The sequence below is a fragment of the Pseudonaja textilis genome, chromosome 5, assembly GCF_049901715.1.
Source record: "Pseudonaja textilis isolate UNSWEBS1 chromosome 5, rPseTex1.2, whole genome shotgun sequence".
Classification (NCBI taxonomy): Eukaryota; Metazoa; Chordata; class Lepidosauria; order Squamata; family Elapidae; genus Pseudonaja; species Pseudonaja textilis.
In genome coordinates, this window is record NC_141994.1 from 27683057 (window position 1) to 27704956 (window position 21900).

Sequence of the window (21900 nt, forward strand, 5' to 3'; positions counted from 1 at the left end):
TTCCTAATATTCTAATTGCTTTTCAAACTGTTCTTTTTTGTTGTTTTTTCAAATCTTAAATTTTTCACTCTCTTTCCCCCCTTTCCTTTTTCCCCCCACATAGGATTACTTGATAATTAAAGATGACTTCTTCTTTGTCCCACCCTTCTTGTTCTTCAAGCATTTCTTGTTGTTTCTCATTGTTCAAGATCTCCATTTCTAAAAATTGAAATACGAAGCCGAAAAAAACCTCTTCCTTCTTGTGCATCTTCTTTCTGTTTTTTAAGTTCCATTTTCAGTTCTTCCAAGAGTGATGCCATTTTAAACACTTTTAAACAACCACCCAATTGATTTTAGTCATTTAAATCTAATAACAAAAAATCCAAAAATCACCAAGTAATCCAAATAATCCAAGGCTGTTTCTTGTTTCTTTTTTCCACTTTCTCTTCCTGGGGTACTATTATCTTGTTACAAAGTTTCAGTTAGAATGTATTTTTTAGGAATCTTGTTAAGGTTTCACTGTTAATTGCTTTTACTTCCAGGTGGTCTCCTCCATTTTTCCAGATTCCACCCTTTTGTTTTTTCCTTTTCTCTCCTTTCCTTCTTTTAAAAGTTTTTAAATATCCAATAAATCTTTATTATCCCTTTGACATTTTATTTTCAGCTTGAATGCCTATTAATGTCAAAGTGATTTTTTTTTTCAATTTCTTACTTAAGTCTCTTAACTGTCAGTATGGGGAAGGAAAGAAAAAAACCCAAATATTTTTCCTTCTCTCTCTCCTTCACCACTTCAGAAATCTTCTTTGGGAACAATGTTATTCTTTATAGTTCAGAAACCAGGGTACCTTATGTTGTTGCTTTTTCAGTTCAACCCGGTCAGTCAAAGCTTTCTCATCTTATCTTCCTCCTGCACAATCTTTTCCGGTTAGGTTCTTCTTTGAGGTGGCCATTTCTGACCACCACTGCAACCACCTTTGGGAAAGGGAGTAATGGCTGGTTGGGGAGGAGAGATGTGGCTCTCTTCGACCCTGCTGGCAGTCTCCCCCCTCTTCACCACCTCTATGGGGTGGCTTTGCCCCGAATCCAGCCAGCTCAGGGTGCTCTGGTGGCGAGCATGGATCAAAATGGCACACAATCGCAGATTTCGGTCCGTCGCCAAAGCCCAAACCGGAAGTCGGGATGGGAATAATTTTGTGCTTTGGAAGATACTTGATTATTATATACACGATTGGTGACAGGCGATTAAAAGATTTAGGATCTGCTCTATTGTATTATTATATTAATTTCTACATTCAGAATATATTTTATTACAATACTTGCTCATTCTGCATGGTGTTATCTCTCTCTCCCTCCCCCCCAACCATTCAGCTATTTTTCTATTTCTATCTTTCTAGATCATCTATCTATCTATCTATCTATCTATCTACTTATCTATTTACAGATCTTTTTCTGTAATGTGATTCTGTTGATGGATCTTTCATAGGGTCCACAGAATAGAAGACTAAAGACTTCCGGTTTGCAGGGCTTTGGCAGCAGGCAGGAATCCGCGATTGTGCACAGTTTCTGCCTGGGCTCGCCGCTAGAGCGCCCTGAGCCAGCTGGCTTTGGGGCTAAGCCACCCCGTAGAGGTGGTGAAGAGGGGGGAGATTGCCAATAGGGTCAAGGAGAGCCGCATCTCTCCTCAGCTGGTCAAACTCCCTTTCCTGAAGGCAGTAGGAGCGGTGGTCAGAAATGGCCACCTGAAAGAAGCACTCAACCGGAAAAGAAAGTGCAGGAGGAAGATAAGAAGTGAAAGTTTTGGCTGACCGGGTTAAAAAGCAACAACTAAGGTACTCTGGAATTTAAATTTTATAAAAGATAACATCGCTCCCAAAGAAGAGTCGGAAGCAGTGAAAGAAAGTGAAAAGGGAAATGTTTTTTTTTCTTCTCTCTCCTTCCTCATATTGACAATGAAGAGAGCTGAATAAGAAATTGGAAAAATCCGCTTTAGCTCCAATAATTAAGCTGAAAATATAATTAAATGCCAAAGGGACACTAAAGATTTCTGGACACTAAAAAATCCTTTTTGTTTATAAATAGGAAGGAAGAGGAAAAGAATAAGGGCAGGATCTGGAAGGAGGAGACTGCCTGGACTTTAAAAGAATTTAAAGTTAAATCTCAATAAGACTTCTAAAAGATACATTTTAATTGGAACTTGTAACTAAATAGTAACCCCAGGAAGAGAAAGTGAAAAAAGAAGAAAGTGTAAAAAGAAACAGCCTGTGTGTATTTGGATTGCTTGGTGACTTTGGGATTTTTGGATATTATATTTGAATGACTAAAAACAATTGGGTGGTTGTTTAAAAAATTCTACAATAGCATTATCTCTGGATGAACTGAAAATGGAATTTAAAAAATATAAAGAAGAGACACAAGAAGGGAAGGGCTCCTTTGGCTCCGTTTTTCAATTCTTAGAAATGGCGATTCATAACTACGAGAAACAATGAAAAGACTGCGCAACAAGAAGACTGGGACAAAGAAGAAGCCATCTTTAATGCTATTTGGGGAAGAAAGGGGAAAGGGGGGGAAAGAGAATGGAGAATTTAAGACTTAAAAAATCAACCAAAAAAAGGAAAAATAATTTGAAAAGTGGATATAATGTTGGAAAGCAACAGAAAAGGGGAATACAGAAGAGGGAAATGGAGATGGAGAGACGGGGGTAAAAAGGAGAGAGAGAAGAAGAAAGGGAAGAAGGAAAGGAAGAGAAGTTACAAAGGTTTGGAGCAAGATGTAAAGAAACAGGACTTATTCAGAGATAATGGGTGAAAATCTAACTGAAAAAGGGATTCTGTGAAGGTACATAAGATGGTATTGTTATATTTGTAATAGAAATAATGTTAGAAAATTGGAAACAACAAAGAGGGATAAAAAAGAGGGATAAAATAGTCAGTGTAATTTAGTGAAACTTTTGTGAACAAAATAAATGAAATAAAATAAATGAGAGAATTGAATTAGAAAGGAACGGGAACATTTTAATTACTCAATATTTTATAAAATATAAGTGAAGTGGGGGGGAGTAAACTATGGAAAGTTTATAAGTGTTCCCATAGAAGTATGATATTTATCTGAAAAGTAAAGTGTAAAATGTTAAGATTTAAATGAATATCAATATTAATGATAGAATTGAATTGGCATGGATTGTTGTTCTAATTATATTATACATTTATATTTTGTTCTTTTTAAAAAAATACAGTGTGTAGTTTTAGAAAGTACCAAGCAGAATCTGAATGGAAGTTATGTATTATATTAAGTGTTATAATTTTAGGGGAAAGATATAACTCCAATCAGTGATTACAGGAGAAATTTTGTTTAATGAGAAAAGATAGTAGACAGTTGAAACAGGACAGACAAAGAATATAAGTATAATGATTTGAATTGAGATGAAATAAATAAAATAAAATTAAGAAAGTTAAAAGAGGGGAGAAGCTATATCGAAAATGTAGACTAGTAACAAGATATGGAATGGAATATATAAATGAGCATGAACTTGGATTTGTGTCTGTACGAAGGGATTATGCTGCTTTCAAAAAAGATGTTTTATGTTTTGTTCATTTATGTTTGTTTTCAAAAATCAATAAAAATTAAAAAAAAGAATAGAAAACTAAAGAAAACGCTGTGTAAAAATTACCTGTGGAATTTTTTTAAAAAATGATAAGGACTGTCAATGTCTGAATGGGGAAGAGCAGATTTTGAATGATTCCAAAGACAATATATTTGATTTTGTGGCCATAACAGATCCAACTTTGAAATGGGTGTACTTCTCCTGTTAGAGGAAGTTCAACATGACCTCAAAGTTCACAACTTTGAGGTCCTCTTGAACTCACAACTATTGTTTGATCAGCATGTGACAGCTGCCACCTGGAAGATGTTCATACAGTTATATCTTGAGTTCCTATTTTGGCCCATTTCTCAGTTAGGAGGCCTGGCTTTCAGTCAGTTGCCTTCAGTCACTTATTTGCCTTCTGCATGGGCCTGCATTTTGAAAAATGCAACTGGATAGGGATAGATACATAGTTGGGTGTATTGGTTGCCAGTTGGCTTCTAGGTGTGATTCCAGGTTTCCTTGAAAGGCCTTTCTGGTTCCAGATCATGTTATCACTGTCACTCTGATCAGTTTGAATAGGGACATTCATAGATCCATTCTATAAGACATGGTTGCATCACCAGACCTTGGAAGCAAAGTTTTGGGCCACTGCTTTCATCCTTGGGAATTTCTTCCCCATAGAGATCCACTCTGCTTCTTTTCTCTTAGATTTCAGGGGAACAGTTAAAGTTCAGTTATTCCAGCTAGTTCAGAAGGAAGGCAGAAGTCTGGTGGATTCATACGTTTGCATATTTTACTGTTTATTGCTTTGATGTTGAGCTATTTATTTATATTATGATTGGGTTTATTTATTTATTTTTCTTATTGTGTGTATCTTAACTGTTAGCTGCCCAGAATCTCTGTGGATGACTTCATATAAGTAACTAAAGTTAAATGCTTTATGCAACTTGTAGTTTTCTCTACAAGTTTCTACAACTTGTAGGTGTACATTCAGAAATTGCGCTCTTATAGTGAATAATTACATTTAAACTTTCTTTTAAGAGTTGCCTTTCATATTTGTGGAATTCTTCTCTACACATGCCAATAGGCAATTTTACCTTTCTTGTTTAGAGTTACAACCAATGGTGGAGGTGGGGTGGTAAAGAGAGAGAGAGAGAGGGAAAGAGATGTAATGTCATATTTTTCAGTGAGGCATATGCTGCTGTGTGGCATTGTGTCTTTTGTCTGTGGGCATCACTGCATGTCATGTATTCTAGACCCAAGTATAAGCACTTGACTTTTCTATACACATATGCACATAAGGATTCTTTTGCATATGCAAAAAATATCTTGCTGATTAGGACAATTGTCAGGTTTTTCTATACCCCTCAAGCCTAATGCAGTTTTTTTTTTCTCCTTAAACTGAACTACATAGTTTATCTCTCTATCTCTTCACTTCAGGTGACCGATATGATGCTTCAGGACAAGCCTTACCCTGACTGGGGAAAATCTGCCAGGGCTTTTTGGAAAAGGGGGAACATTAGGATCATTTTATTCTGGTAGGAAAAATCACACTTTACATTAAAAACACTGATATTCTAAATTTCTTGTAAGCCATCATGAAGGGATTGATTCCTAAAATTTTTTTACAATTTAACCTTCTCCATTAAAATAAAATACCAAACTGTTCTGTCAAAAGGAAAGGTCAGGGCTCGCTTTCCAGCAGGGAGATCGCCTGGCAGAGATAAGAGAAAAAAAAATGCTGCTGCCATTTGAAATGGAAAAACTGAAAACGATTGCTTCAGAAGGAGGTTTTTAATTGCAGAAGTGAAGTGACATTTGTTCCATATTAGCATACTTGAAATAACCTCTTCTGATTGGTTGAGAGATACTGTGACATGATTGGTTCAATTACCCGATCGCTATTGGTTCACTAAGAATCGCCCGCAATTGGCACAGCCGATCGCGGGAGATTCAAACAACTGTCATTGGTTGCGAGCCGCAGAAAATCCCTATAAAAAGGGCTGCAGCGACTCCAAGATCTTGCACAGATCTATACATGAAATAAAGAGCTGAAAAGTCACACTGGTCTCCCGTCTCTCTTTCCCGCGATCCAACAACATTCAGTTCACTTCTGGGTCAGCTGAACAAAAAACTGGGTAAGAGGAAGGATTCTTATATGATTCTTTTTTTTTGAAGTTTTGGGATTTATGCAATGTGGTCTTCGTGTTTCTAAAAGGGTGTTGGGCGATTCCTATTATGACTAAATGACTTTTGTCCTGTGTTAGGTCTTGGGTGTGGGGCCGCTTATTCTTATTCTATTACTCTGTTTTGTTGGTTGTCAAATTTTGCCATGGGGAGATTTTGAAATATCCTGTCTTGAATGGGTTTCTGAAGATCATTTTGTCTGTTTGTCAATGGGCTTCCACTTTCAATAGGCTCATTATCTTCTAAATAACCATTAGCTGTTTGTGGTTAGTTTCTTGTTACAGTGTTGTTTCCTTTGAGCCCCTGGCTGGAATATGGAATGAGCCTTAGGCAGTTTTTTCTTAGCAGCTTAGCTTTTCTGCGTTTTTTTTCTTATGGCTGATATTTTATTTCAGAAAATAGGGGTTTATTTGATTTTCCCCCAGCAGCCCCCCATTTTGGGCTGTTTCATATATTATTTAGCCCAACTATTTCATGGGAGTACAGCTGATACTTTTTGTCAATTTGGCACATCATGAGGGAAACCTGTCTTTCTTCCTTGAGTTCTGGGAGGGAGACAATTTCTCAGGCTTGCTGAGGGGTAAGCATTGGCAGAAGCAACAGAGGAGGGCTCCTGTATGAACTACTGTGACAGTTCCCAAAAGGAAAGCTTTTAACCAGTGAAAGACTGGAAAACAGGGGAAGAGCCCTGATAGATCAAAGGGGGATTTCTCATATTTTTCGTTAGCTCCTGGACATGTTTTATATAGCGCTCTATATGTTTTGAAGAGTTGTCTAAGTCAAAGCAACACCTGCCACAAAACTCTTCACAACCATGGTTATGCCTCAGCAGGAGGTAATCAACAGCTAGCCGGTTATCTAGCATTGCTCTCCATACTTGGCTCAGTTCTCTATTTAGAGCATCCAGGGCCTGAGAGATCGAATTAAGGCTTTTTGCCAATATGCAGGCTAGGTTGCTAATATTTCTGGAATTCCACACTGCAAGGCTTGGCGCACTCACCAATGATACTGCCAGGGCTACATACTCAGCTATTCTTAATAGAGCTGTTTTGGAATGGTGTTAGTCTGGTGTTAACAGCTGGAGTTCCCTCGTTTGTCTTCTCTGCAATGAAGGCGTAAGGACTGTTAATTGTGGAATTTGAGAAGGATTTTGTGCTGCAGAGTAAAAACCAGCCTAAGGGGAGTTTGACATGTGTGTAAGTGAATGGGATTACCTCAGTGTGGTTCCACTGAGGGCCATATTTTCTAGAACTTGACAATCAGACACCTTTGAGGGTTTGCAGCCTGTCATCTTAAAACACTGGCTGCCCTGATTATTATAGCAGTATTTAAGGCAAACATGGTCCTATCCTTGAAATTTGTGCTGCGTCCCCAGTCACAAATAATGGAATGTGTTGATACTAGTTTGAAATCCCTGAGTTTTGTAAAATTTTGGATGGCCTGTAGGTGAGTTGCTGTTCCTCTATGGCAGATTGCTAAGATGCCTTTGACTGACTTGCTTCCCTGTAGATAAAAGTTAGTCGTATTCAGTACCTCTTTAGTATTCCCACTAAGTATTCCCACACATTTTCCTTTTCAGGAAATAAGTTTCTACAAAACTCTCAGTTTTCACCAGATAAATTGAATGGAATGTCAAAACAGCCTCCTGCTCCCCCACCCCACCCCCAATTATCTTCATTGCAAAATAGAATCTTTACTGCCCACTTGTCAGTCTCTGGGTCCTTTTGTAGTCACTCTTCTGCGTTGAGGCTGATTCTGTGCTGTGATTGAAGACTGCTGGTTTGATGTGTATCCAATGTATCCAGGCATTTCTTTCTGCTGCCTTTACAGCAGTGTGGGTTGTGAGGAAGATCTGGAAGGGTCCATTCCACTTGGGTAGTAGTGGTGATTTCCTTGTGAGGGACTTGATCCAGAGCCAGTCTCCAGGCTCAAAGGGGTGAAGGTTTTCTTCCAGTGGCAGGGTCTGGGTCAGGGCACTCTGTCTTCAACGTCTGTGGAGTTGTTAATGCAAGGCTAAAAGATATGATAAAATCACACACATACCCTTTCTAAACTAAGGGAGTGGGAGTCTAAGCCTTTTAGAGTGTCTGGTGGCCAGCCAAACAGTAATTCAAACAGACAAATGCCTAAGTCTTTTCAGGATCGAGTCCTAAGGTAAAATAGGGCTATAGGCAGTATTTGAGGCCATAGTAGATGGGTTTCCTGACAGTTTTCCTAGGAGGGTCTTGAGTCCTTTGTTCTCCCTGTCAACCTCCCCAGACGAGCAAAGGTGTAAAGGAGTGTGAAGAGTCTGGGCAGTCCTCAAGGCCTGCAAGACATGAATGTTGATTGAGACACAAAATGTATAGCTCTGTCCATGTCCATGATGCTTGGTACTCCAACCTGGGGACTATGTTTTTTAACAGGTGCCTTGCTGTCTCAAGGGAAGTGGCATGGGGAAGGCCTCTATCCAGTGGGTGAATTGATCACTACATACTAGAACAAGCCATTGGCTCAAGGCAGTTGAATATAGTCTAACTGTAGTTTCTCAAAGGGGCATTGTGCCCATGGCCTCCATCCCACATGTATCGCCCCTTTGGATGAGGCAATATTGGCCTGACAGGTCTGACAACATTTCGCTATCTGTGCAGCCTCACTGTATACCCCTGGCACAAGTTAAAGAAACAATGATAACATGGGCAAATTTTTTTGGATATGCTATAGAATTAGATAGATGGCAGGAGTTATGGGACAGGAATTATAAATGGACAATATCTACAGCATATGAAGAAAATTTGTATGTTTTACAGATGGCACTTAGCACCAGCAAAACTAGTGAAGATGTTCAAAGATAACTAAATGTAACTAAATCAACTAAATGTTGGAAGTGTCACCAAACACCATGAACATATTACCATGTGTGTTGGACTTGTGTAGAAGCTAAAAGATATTGGACTAAAATACACACATGGTTGGAAAAAATGATTAAACAACATATAGATTTGAAGCCTGAAATATTTTTATTAGGAATAGTACTTGAAGGTTATAGTAAAGAAAAAACATACTTAATTATACATGTTTGAACAGCAGCTAGAATTGCTCAAAATTGGAAAAGTGATAAGATACTGAATGAATAGATTAACACTAGAAATTAAAGAAAAATAAGAAACTGAGTATTACATGGTATGGGACTTGTTTTTAAAAAGTGAAAGGGTGATTGATCTTTAAGAATAATGAGTATCGGGCATAACTGGAAATACAAAAGAACGCTTTCAGTACTTTGTCTTTCTATGCTCACTCACAGAAAAAAGAAGGAATTGAGGGTTAAAAAATGCCTGGGAACAGTATGAGAACTCCAATTGGAAACCGTGGCAAATATTGATTTGCTTACTTGCTATTTATGCATCTGCCTACGCATTTATCTTTCCTAAAATAACACATGTGCATAGACATCCAGAATTATTGTTTGTGTTTCTACTGTCTGAAATATTTCTAAAGCATATTTAGAAGAGAGATTCACAGCTAATGTGCAAGGAGAGCCTAAAGCAAGCAATTTAGTGGTGGTAATTCAAACTATATGAATTGCCTTCCTAAATAATTGTGGGTTTCATTTGTTAATATATATCTTACTGTGAGTAGTTGCTGTTTAATGAATATGTTTACAGTTCACTAATATTGTGGGAGAAATATAACTATAACTTAAGCTTTTATATCAGCTATTTAAGATTTGAGCTGGTTAAGGCTAGGACAGTATTTTCATAGTCTGCCAATTCCAGTTGTGAGTAAGAACAAAGGCAGCAGTCAGAAATTGAGTAGAAGAGCAGAGAGAGAGAGAGAGAGAGAGAGAGAGAATGCACATACACATACTTCAGATCATATCAATGAACACACCCCCAATTATCCATATGCATATTTTCACAAGCAAGCAAAGGGACCTCATTGTTTTAAATGTTTGCAGCCTAAACATGGAAGAACTCTATCAAATCTGTGACATTTTAAAGAACTTGACAGTACTTAAGAAAGGACCTTCTCTGAATACAAGAAGTTGGTTGACCCATTCACATACATACCAGTGTTAGGATTCAAATTTCTTTACTACTGGTTCTGTGGGCATGACTTGGTGGGCATGGCACGGCTTGGTGGGCATGGCAGGGGAAGGATACTGCAAAATCCCATTCCCTCCCCACTTCTGGGGGAAGGTTACTTCAAAATCTCCATTCTCTCCCCACCCCACTAACCTGCTTTCCAGCTCTGTTCTCCTGTGCAGGACAACAAAAGAAGCCCTAGTCAATCAGCTAGGACTCAAGAGACAGAGAATAGATGGGGGCAGGGCCAGTCAGAGATGGTATTTGCTGGTTCTTTGAACTACTCCAAATTATAGAGTTGTAGCCCAGCACATATAGAACAAATCTAATTGTAGAAGGTTTACAAGAATATTCATGCAGTGGTATTTTAAGTTTAACAAAGAAAATGATGTTGTATTTTCAAATTGTTTTGGAGATAACTAGTAATTAGTAATCCTAATTGAATTTTGATTTTTTTTCTTTTTAGGACAGTTTTATTTACTTTGACCTCAGTGGTTGTGCTGATCATCACAACAGACTGGATAAGCTGGGACAAGTTGAATCGTGGATTTCTGCCAAGTGATGAGGTTTCAAGAGCTTTCCTGGCTTCCTTCATCTTAGTTTTTGACCTTCTTATTGTCATGCAGGTGTGTTATTCCAGTATTCCTTCCACAAAGTGCTTAAGTGGCCAGAAATCTTCTTATTCTGATGTATTCTTTTTATGTAAACTCTTATAGATTTTACAAATGGAGGCGTTCCACTCAAAATGGCACGGAGAAAAATCAAAATGGGATAAACATATGAGAAGGTTTTCCTTGAAAAACCTTCCTTGTGAATTTGAAATAAATATTTTAGCAAAGTAAGGTTGTTTCACATGTATCACATGAAAAATTAACTTGTATTGGTAGGCAGTTTCATTCTCTTTACACCAAGTACTCCTTCATTTATAATCAGTTTCTTTTTACCAACTACTGTTTCCAAGGAGATGGATTCTTAAAGATGATCTCATTTTTGCTTTTTTGAGACTTAATGCTAAAACAAGAGTACATAATCCTGCACAAAATTGTCCTGATAACAAAGAAGCCTCCTTGATAGCTCTTTTCTACTATTTGATTTTTTTCTTTTGTTACAAATGAATCAAAAGGTCTATCTAATGAGGGTTTATTTATTTTTAATAGTTCTAATTTCTTTTATTTCTGGCTACATTTCCAAGTTTGGTTTAGTTTCATGGTAATCTTTTAATAGCTGTTAAATGTCATGAAACTGTTAACAATTACATTTTTCAGGGAAACACTAAATGTTTCAACCATTTTGCATGCAAATTAACATAGCAACATGTAGTCTTTCATTGACTTAATTCCTATATTATTATTGATATAGTTTTGGTTTCCAAGCTGAAGCCTTACTTTACAAAATATGGGCTCAATCCATCAGTTTTAATGTCCTTTTTGTTAAAATAGTCAGATTACATCAAAACTTAAACATCTTTTGTACAAATGCAGGCAAAGTTTTAGTTTTGAACTGTGTCAACATTGTACTCCTAATTGCACAATATTATATACTGATGTAGGAGATTGTGCTTACTGGTCTTTGAAAACTGAGCCAAAAAACTTTAAAAGGAAGGCAAGTAGTTGCAACAGTAATAGGAACTCTCATATAATTATAACTCCAAGATTTTGCAATTTCATAAAAATCTTAGTTCCTTAGAGCAATACTGACTTAAGCTACCAGTTCTGCCTCTTCCCAAATTATTTCTGGTTTGATTCTTTACCATATGGATGAACCTCTTGTTCTTTATTGTTAGGTGGACGTCGTCTCTATGGTCTGAAGGGAAGAGGAGTTGTCACTATCTTCTTTGACTAATTCCTGATCTGTCTTTCCTAAAGAGAGTTTGTCCTCAGTAGATGTTGCCACCTGATTGTCATTTTCCGTCTTTTGGAAGACTGTGCACCTTAAATGACCTCTGTCACTGCCATAGGCAAGATTTTCACTAAAGGTGCCTGTGAAGGGACAAGGCAAATGGGTGACATGCAGTGGTTCTTTTAAGAGGAATTGGTTGTGGCTTGGCTGGAAAATAGAAGGAGTCTATTCTCTCATGTGCTTGTCAGTATGCTGTTAACAGAGGTTGGTTTGTGCACGCTTCCTAAACAGACATCTCCCTTAATGACCCATCCTAGGTAATTTCTGAATGTATGGAGTACTGTGGGGACCATTGATCTGAGCTCTTGCTTTGTGGACTTGTAAAATATCTCTCCCTAGGAGCAAGTTTGAGCTTGAGGATTGAGCTCTGGTATCAGATGTGCTACGTGGTTCAAATATGGGTGATGAATCATTGCATCTGGCATAGGGATTTCAGATCTATGGTCAGGGATCTGGTTGCATTCAATAAGAGTTGGTAAAGTCAGACATGTTTTCCCCTCTACTGACTCGACTTGGTAACCAGATGCTCTTCTCCCCACAACTCCACAATTTCTGCACAAGTTTTTTTAAGGAATGTGGAGTGCTAGGCCCTTTAATGTCAAATTCATCAAAGAAGGCTGAGCTGGCTAAAGACCTGTTTCTTTGTTCATCTAGAATAGCATAAAACTTAATGGCTTTGTCTCTTTGGCCTGCTGGGTAGACTCTGACTAAACAGACTTTGGAGCAGGAAAGGACTTGCCGTCTGCAATCTTACCAAACCAGGCAAGTTGGATGGCTCTCATGCCAGGTAAGGAGTGAGAGGAAAGGGAGAGGAGGGGCCAGCCAGTGGAGCGATTTGCCGGTTTCCGAACTGGAGACAATCATGTGTGCAGTGTTTGCAAGAAATCATCAGCTGTGCCGCCTGGACAGCTGACAAGCGCTGTGCTCAGGTACGCGGCATTTGAAAATCTTCTTGTTTCTTGCTTTTTCAACCTCAGCTGTGCCGCACAAAGCAGCTGAGAAGGGGAAAGCAGGGAATAAAGGGCAACCTAGAGGTCAGGCAGGTGGGTAGGCCAAACACCGAACCGGTTCGGTGTCAGCTGCTCTTCACAGCTACAGGTTCTATAAAACCAGGCCGAACTAGTAGCATCCCACCCCTGGTTTTGTTTGTTAAAACTTGGTAGTGCAAATGTAATTAAAATAGGGGTGCTGTTGATTTGTTTGGTTGCTCGCTTTGATAAATCTGCTCAAGTGATTCCTAATAGTGAAAATGAAATTCATACTGAAAATGAAATTTATATATATTTTTTTTACAAGTTTACAAAGAAAGGCATTTTGATTGGAGATGCTGAACACATATATGTCTGCATATGCGACTGCATTGGGATCAGAGGGAATACAACAGCTTCTCCTTCCCTTTTTATTCTTAAGCCTTGTATTTAGTTTTATGATTCATTCATTGCCTAAAGGACTTGATTTATGGGGCAGGTTTTTTCCCCCTTTGGCTATGCCTGAGATGTTTTGCTTGGAAGTAAAAGCAGGAAATAATTTATTGATTTTTATGCATAAAGCAAGTGTGGTGTGTTTTCCTTAATAGCGGCATATTTCATTTCTTTCAATCCCTGTGAATAAGAAATGCAGTATCTGGGTGGAAAGTTAAGTGCAATATCTCAGGCAGTAGCATGCTATCTTTATGAAGCTTTGTCTTATTACTGAAAACCATAAAACTGGTAGACCTTATATTAATAGGGAGAGGCCACTGTATATTTATTGCCCTCCTGGCTAAGATTTGAGTAAATGATGCACAATCAATTAAAAAGGGCTCCTTATGGAGATGTCTGAGAGGGCTTCTATGATGGAGAAATTAGACATGTGCTTGCCTTGGCTATAGAAAGTTGTTGGTATGAATTAAATATTATGTGGTTTTCTTCCTTGTACCTCCTACCCTGCTGGTTCTGCTTTTGTTAGATCCTGAAGTTTTGGAATTGTAAGCTGCTACTCTGAGATAATCACATAGACATCCATCATATTATTTGTTTTTGATCAAATATTCACAATTACACACAATTACCGTTGGTAAGCTAAGTCAAATTTTCTGGAACTTTTGAGTGAAACTGCTAGCTGTTTTCATTCTGTGGTTCTATTTTTCTACTGTAATTTTTCATTACTGAGTCCCTTTAAAGTGGATATTTCTAACAGAGATTCCTTGCCAGCCAGCAGAATTTAGACATTCCCAATAAAGATTCCTTCATGAAGGCTGTAGATCCAGAATATACAGGTCCACATGGAATCATAGCTACAAAAGGGAAACAAAATGCTGACATTTTAATGGTCTACAACAGAGATCGCCAAACTTGACAACTTTTAGACTTGTGGACTTCAACTCCCAGAATTCTCCAGCTAGCATACCACTGGTCTACAAGAAAACTTAATGACACAACTGAATTATTCCCCATGTGTAATGTACCATGTTACAACTTGTTGGTTTCTCTAGGAGCAAAATTAACTACATTTTGTCCATAAACTGAAAAAATTGTCTGGCAGTTCCTCAATTTAGTTGAGACTAGGTAATTTTTTTTTTTAAAAAAAATCACATTCATTTCAAAAAACAACTGCATCAAAGGTGAAGGCTTCTTTTGGTCCCCAGGTCCATCTCACCTTCTTATTTATTTATTTATTTATTTATATTTTTGCCAATTGCTTACCAAATAATAGGTATAAGTAAAAACATAGTTATGAATACATCGATACATATAAGAAAAATAAAAAAATAAAAGAAACAATAGGACAGGGATGGTAGGCACATTGGTGCACTTATGCACGCCCCCTACAGACCTCTTAGCAAAGGGGTGAGGTCAATAGTAGACAGTCTAAGGTTAAAGTTTTTGGGGTTTGGGGAAGAAACCACAGAATCAGGTAGAGTATTCCAGACATGGTCCATTTTATTTCTGCAGTCGTATTTCCTGCAAGCAAGTTTGGTGTGATTAAATTTGAGTTTGTATCTATTGTGTGCTCCTGTGTTGTTATGGTTGAAGCTGAAGTATTCATTGACAAGTAGGATATTGCAATGTATGATTTCATATATTATATGTAGATCAGACCAAAGGAGGCGTAGTTCTAGGTTTTCTAGGTCTAGAATTTCAAGTCTGGTGGCATAAGGTATTCTGCAACTAATAGAAGAGTGGAGAGCTCTTCTTGTGAAATATTTCTGGACTTTCTCAACTGTGTTAATATCAGATACGTAATGTGGGTTCCAGACTGATGAACTGTATTCAAGTATTGGTCTAGCAAATGTTTTGTATGCTCTAGTTAGTAGTGTAATATTACCAGAGAAAAAACTGCATAGGATTAGATTAACAACTCTTAATGCCTTTTTGGCTATGTAGTTACAGTGGGCTCTAGCACTTAGATCATTAGAGATGAGTACTCCAAGATCCTTGACAGTTTGGATCATCAACAAGGTCTTGACTATTCAGCCTGTATTTTTTTTTCTGATTTTTTTTTTTTGCCAATATGTAGGACAGAGCATTTATTTGTTGAGATTTGAAGTTGCCATTTGTTTGACCATTCTGATACATAGTCGAGGTCTTTTTGAAGGGTAGCAGTATTGTCTGTGGTGTTGAAAAGCTTTACATCATCAGCAAAGAGAACACTCTGATCACAGAGGTCATTTATGTAGAATATGAAAAGAGTTGACCCTCCCCTTGTGGGACACCACTGTTGACAGGTACAGAATTTGATAGGACGCTCCTAATTTTGATTGTTTATTGTCTGTTTGACAGGAATGCTTCTATCCAGTTATGCAGGTGTCCAGAGATACCATAAGATTTTAGTTGTAGGAGTAGTTTGTCGTGTACCACTGAATCAAAGGCTTTACAGAAGTCTATGTAGATTGCGTCTATTGCTTTGCCTTGATCAAATTGTGTAGTCCATTTGTTTTTGCAGTGTAAGAGTTGCAGATTACATGATAGTTTTTTCCTGAAACCAAATTGTTTATTAGAGAATAGGTTGTTTGTTTCTAAGAGGACGAGGAGGATGGATTGGTTAATAATTGATTCCATGACTTTACAGGTGATGCAACATAAGGAGATTGGTCTGTAATTTTCAACTAGGTTGGGGTCTCCCTTTTTGAAGATGGGGATGACCGTGGCTTGTGACCATAGTTTTGGCAAGGAGCTGGTCCTGAAAGATTTTTCAAAGATTATGCTTAGAAGTTCTGCTATGGTAGTGGATAGCTTTTTTAAGAAGTAGGCACATATTCCGTCTGGTCCAATAGATAGAGATGGTTTTAGATTACGTAGTGCTTTTTCAACATTGTCTTCTATAAAATCAATATATCACTGTAGTTGTCTGTGGTTCGACAAGGAAATACCGGGCATAATCCATTGCTTACAAATACTGAGCCAAAGAATGTCTTTAAAAGGTTGGCTTTAATAGTGTCATCGTTGTAGTCTTTACCATTAAGTCCTTTCAGGGGTGGGATGGACCTTGAGTCTTTTAGTTTGTTGTTTACAAAATTGTAGAAAGTGTAGGTGGAATTGGTGCATAGAAGGTTTTCTTCTTGTTTAATATGATAATTGGTACATTCAAGGTCAACCATAAGCCTGATGCAGCCCTTAATGAAATTGAGTTTGATACCCCTGTCTTAGAATAGTAGAATTAGAATATTCTATTCTAAAAAAAGAAGCAATCAAAATAGAAGGAAAATCCCCTAATCTAAACTAAACTAATCTCATAAGTGGCATCTCAACCCAGGTAGTAAGAAGCCTTTCAAATAGTTCAAAGAGATTTTACCATAGTGAACACAATAAATTAGGGGATAAATTATTCTTCCAGATTCCAAGATTCTGTATATGCCCCTCCATTAAATATAATTCATTGATATCAGTCCTTGAAACTTCTTACTTCCTACAAAAGAGATATATGGTTTTATATTTTGGATGTAGACCATGGCTATCATAAGGATTCTGGCTGGTAGAACAAGTTGCTATTTATGATTTAAGATGCCAATGCCTCTTGATTCCTAATTGTATCACAATTTCTTACATCATCTAAAGACAATCCTCACTCAATTGTACAAAATCAGCATATTTAGCCAAGCACCAGTCTTATGGAAAACACTATAACCAATGTATCAAAGGATGGATATTCACACCTGTTATGTGCATATCCAGGAACGAAGACATTTCAATCTATCAGACTATATAACATAAATAAACAGACAGATTGCTTAATATAGTCTAGTATTTTGGGGGGGATTTCACCAGGAGTCCCTAGAATATAGCATACAATCTGCATCTCTGTGAAATATTAAAATACTACCTTCATGAAAGACGAGATTTTAGAATATGAACAGAAGGAGTCTAATCTAATGCATAGAGCAATGATTTTAGAACAATTTTCTATGTTAACAAGATATCTCTTTTGTCTTCTGCAACCGTTTTACTTTTGCATCAATTTTGTAGCCAACTACTGTCTGTAAACTGACAGTTTAATTATGATAGCAAGGACTGTTCCTAGAAATTAAAAGAATGAATTCTGTTTGTGGTTTATAATGGAGCACAGCGGGGTCCAATTTTTGCACTCTTTTCCAAAAATATACATAATAGAAAAATATGGAGGTCAAAGTTGAACTGTGAGGTCCATGGTGCTCTTGAAGCAATTTTGTTTGGTTGCAGACATGTTATTACCTGAATAGGTAACATCATCAGTACTATTGAGTGTGGGATTTGTTTCCTTTTTAGTGAAGATTTGCCTACATGTAGATTTCTCCCATTTGTGGACTTTCTGAGCTTTTGATGCCCACAATTATGGTATTATTATATACTTATAGTATACTGTAGTATAACATATTATATATTATAGTAACTATAGGAATTAAGTAACATCACTATTGCTAATGAGTATGAGGTTTGCTCATATATACAATAGTGTTCTCTGCCAGTGTGGTTCCTTGATTAGGGTATTGTTTTATGTTTGATTGTCTGGTGTTAATCCCTGCTTATCTGGGCACAGAAAGATAATCTATAAATCAACTCTGTAGAGTGTATCTGAAGGTGAGAGGAAATATATTTTAAATAAAAATGTTAGAAAGTGAAAGGTTTTCTTTTCTTCGCAGGACTGGGAATTTCCACATTTTATGGGTGATGTTGATGTGAATCTTCCAGGCTTGCCTGCTGCACATTTTCAGTTCAGACTGCCTTATTTTAAAACTATTTTAAAGGAGGAGTATCACATACACATTACAGGTATGTAACATTCTTTGAACATCTTATTCAAAACAGAATTGGAGAATTCCAAAGTGCTACATTTATCTTTGATTTCCATAATCGGGAAAGAAAATAAAAATATTTTTCTTGGGAAGAACATAACATTAGTATATACTGAAATCTGCGTAGATTAAAATACTCTCATAAATATGATTTCTTAAAAGAGCAATGAGATTTTCAGGAAAAAGAGATGCTTCATTCATTCATGTGATTATTCACCTAAAATTTGAAATGGTACAGTCCATAACACTTGTCCTATACAATTTGCCCTTGTAGCAAAATTCTTTCAGAAGATCTAACCAGGGGTGGGATTCTACTGGTTCGGGCTGGTTCTATAGAACCAGTTGTTATGATTCTGTGCAGTTCAGAGAACTGGCAAATTGTGCCCCTGGCTGGCCCTGCCCCTCTCCACCTGCCCCTCCCCTCCCTGCCTAGTCAGTCTTTATTGCACATGCGTGACATCGTGCACATGCCCGAGATTGCCTTAAGTATTTCTTTTTCCCCCTCCCAACGATCAGCTGTTCCGATGATCAGCTGTGCCGGGATCCCCCTTGCTGTCTTACTGCTTCGCTTCCCTGAGGCCAGGAGGCAAAAAGGGGTGTGCGGGGGTGGGTGCTGCGCACACCCCCGCATTCCATTTTCTGCCTTCCTGGGCCCCAGGGAAGCCTTATGGGAGCAAAAACACCTCCCCAGAAGTCTTCCCTGAAGCCCAGGAGGCACCAAAACAGAGCGCAGGTGGGTGCTGCCCCTGTGCTCCAGTTTTTGCCTTCCTGGGCCCCAGGGAAGCCTTCTGGGAGCCAAAATGCCCCCCCCAGGAGGTTTCCCTGAGGCCCAGGAGGCAAAAAACAGGGGGGGGGGTGCTGCCAAAAAAACCACACCCATGTAGCCACATGACTATGCCCACCTAGCCATGCCCACCTAGCCACACCCACAGAACCAGTTGTTAAAAAATTTGAATCCCACCCCTGGATCTAACCAATGTGAATCACAGGTTATATTCTTGCAGATTAATTTAGCATCCATATAACTTTTAGCTGTCATTTCCTCCTAATCCTCCCTTTGCCATGGGCTCAGAAAGTCTGGCTGCCATTCTCCCCCATTCTTTAACTTTAAGAAGCACGGAATAGCAGATGATTTCCAGAAGAATGAAAAATAAACTTAACCATAAGACTAAATGTTAAAAGAAATCCAAATTTCCATTAGGTTTGAGTATGCATTAAAAATAGCATGTTATGATATAGAATTGTACAAATGCAATTAATGTGCTTGTTTTTGTTAGTAAATGGCATTCATAAGAAAACTTAACCTTGGGACTATCAATGTTAAATAGAGAAGGGGAATTATTTTCTTACATGTATTAATGACAACTTTTTTTAAGAGGAGATTTTTGTCTACAATTTGACAAGTCTAGATCCATTATAGAAAAGAATACGAAAAATGAATGAAAATCCTTCAATTTCAGTTTTATAATATATTTACTCATTAAAGGGTTTCTTCTAACTGACTGATACAACTGCATTGTTTTTGCATTAGTAAATTAAAAATGAATACTATGATCTGAAAAAATTGAATAGAAAGAGCTATGTTGTCAGATTAATAAACAATTAAAAAGTATTAGAAATCATAAACAATAGGAAAATTACCTTCACTTTAATTCTTGCTATCTTTTCGATGGAAACTGTCAAAATGATAAACTGAACGATCTTGAAAGAATCTCCACTGAAAACAAAATAAAGCTTAGAAGATTATATATTTTTAAAAGTACTTATAAAATGGAAATACATTATATATCCAACAGCCTTTGGCAGATATGAATCTAGAGGGGAATACTGAAATTTTAAAATAATTAAATTGTTAACTCCAAAATATAGTCAGCAGGAAGAGAGAACTCTTCAATACTGTACATTTCAATGAAGAGGTACACACGCACACACACACAAAAGCCAGTGGAGTGAAGAAATGAAACAAAGTCTGAAAATGAAGTATTGTTTTTAAATGTATATCTTTACATTGCAATCTAGAAGATAAGAACAATGCTTTCAATCATGCTTGACAAGTGTCCATTTGAACATCTTCCATGTATTCTGGGAACAACAGTACAAAAAGAACAATTTCACATTTCCCACATGAATATCTTTGATCTCAGAATCATACTGTTGTGCATAGTCTCCCTTCACATAAAGGAAATCCAGGAAAAAGCAGAATTCTCTTTCCTCTAGAGTATACTTGCTCAGAGCATCTTCAATCATCCCCATCTTCAAAAAGGGAGACCCCAGCCTAGTTGAAAATTACAGACCAATCTGACTTCCGGTTTGAGCTTCTTCAGCGACAGACCGAAATCTCGTCTCTCTGAGGCTTCAATCTGTGTGCGCTGCTGGAGCACCCTGAGCTGGCTGGTTTTGGGGCTAAGCCACCCTATAGAGGTGGTGAAGAAGGGGGAGACTGCCTGTAAGGTTGAGGAGAGCCGCATCTCTCCTCCCCAGCTGGCCATTACTCCCTTTCCCGAAGGCGGTTGCAGCGGTGGTCAGAAATGGCCACAACAAAGAAGAACTCGACCGGAAAAGAATATGCAGGAGGAAGATAAGAAGTGAAAGTTTTGGTTGACCGGGTCAAACAGCAAAAGCAACAAATATGGTATCCTGGAATTGAAACTGTTAAAAAACAATAACATTGTTCCCTAAGAAGATTTTTAAGCTGCGAAGGAGAGAGAAAAGGGAAAAGATTTGGTTTTTTCCTTTTCCTATACTGATAGCTAAGTGACTTAAGCAAGAAATTGGAAAAAAATCCACTTTGACATCAATAGGCATTTAATGCTGAAAATAAAAAGTCAAAGGGATAATAAAGATTTCTGGATAATTAAAAGCTTTTGAAAACAGGAAAGCAGAGAAAAAGAATAAAAGGGTAGGATCTGGAAGGGAGGACACTGCCTGGAATTAAAAAAGAACTTACAGCAAAATCTCAACAAGACTTCCAAAAGATACATTCTAACTGAAATATCGCAACAAAAACCCCAGGAAGAGAAAGTCGAAAAAGAAATAAGAAGATATAACTCGGGACTATCTGGATTACTTGATGATTTCTGGATTCTTGGTTATTGTTTTGAATGACTGAAATCAATTGGGTGGTTGTTTAAAACTGTTTAAAATGGCTCCACTTTTAGAAGAACTGAAAATGGAACTTAAAAAGTACAAAGAAGATGCACAAGAAGGGAGAGGTTCTTTTGGCTTCGTATTTCAGTTTTTAGAAATGGAGATTTGGAATTATGAGAAACAACAAGAAATGCCTGCAGAACAAGAAGATTGTGACAAAGAAGAAGCCACCTTTAATGAACAAGTAATCTTAGATGGGGGGAAAAAAGGAAAGCAGGGAAAGAGAAGGGAAAGTTTAAGATTGGGAGAAACAACTCCCCCCCCCCCAAAAATAGAGTGAAAAATAAGTATAAAATCAGAAAGCAACAGAAGAGGGAAATGCAGAACAGAATTAGAACTAGAGAGACAAGGGGGTAAAAGGGGGAGGGAGAAGATGAGAGGGAAGAAAGAAAGGAAAAGAAGTTATAAAGGACAGAAGCGAAATATAGAGAAATGGGGCCTATTTAGAAATAATGGGTGAAAACTTAATGGAAAAAGGGATTCTGCAAAGGTACATAAGGTAGTATGGTTATATTAGAAGCAGAAATAATTTTATAAAATATGGAACAATGTATGATTAAAATGTCTGATAAAATAGCTATCGTAATTCAGTGGAATGCTTGTCAATAAATAAATGTAACAAAAGGTATAATTAATGATTTATAAAACTTATGTGAAGAGAAATAAGGGAAAAATTAATTATGGGGATTATATGTGTTTTTAAGGAAGTATGATATTTAATTGAAAAGAAATGTTAAAGATGTTAATATTTTAATGATTATTAATGATAGAACTGAACTGGAATGGAATGA

The 21900-nt window shown here is 37.5% G+C and overlaps 1 protein-coding gene across 3 annotated transcripts in view; it reads left to right on the top strand.

Moving 5' to 3' along the window:
- The window catches only part of TMEM117 (transmembrane protein 117), a 76013-nt gene that overhangs the window by 36944 nt on the left and 17169 nt on the right, over window positions 1–21900 (top strand). For all 3 annotated transcript variants that reach the window (XM_026700670.2, XM_026700677.2, XM_087934391.1), the window contains exons 5-7: window positions 5003–5100; window positions 10280–10439; window positions 17810–17939. In XM_026700670.2, coding sequence (XP_026556455.1) covers window positions 5003–5100; window positions 10280–10439; window positions 17810–17939 — 388 coding nt within the window. The remainder of the gene's footprint in view (window positions 1–5002; window positions 5101–10279; window positions 10440–17809; window positions 17940–21900) is intronic.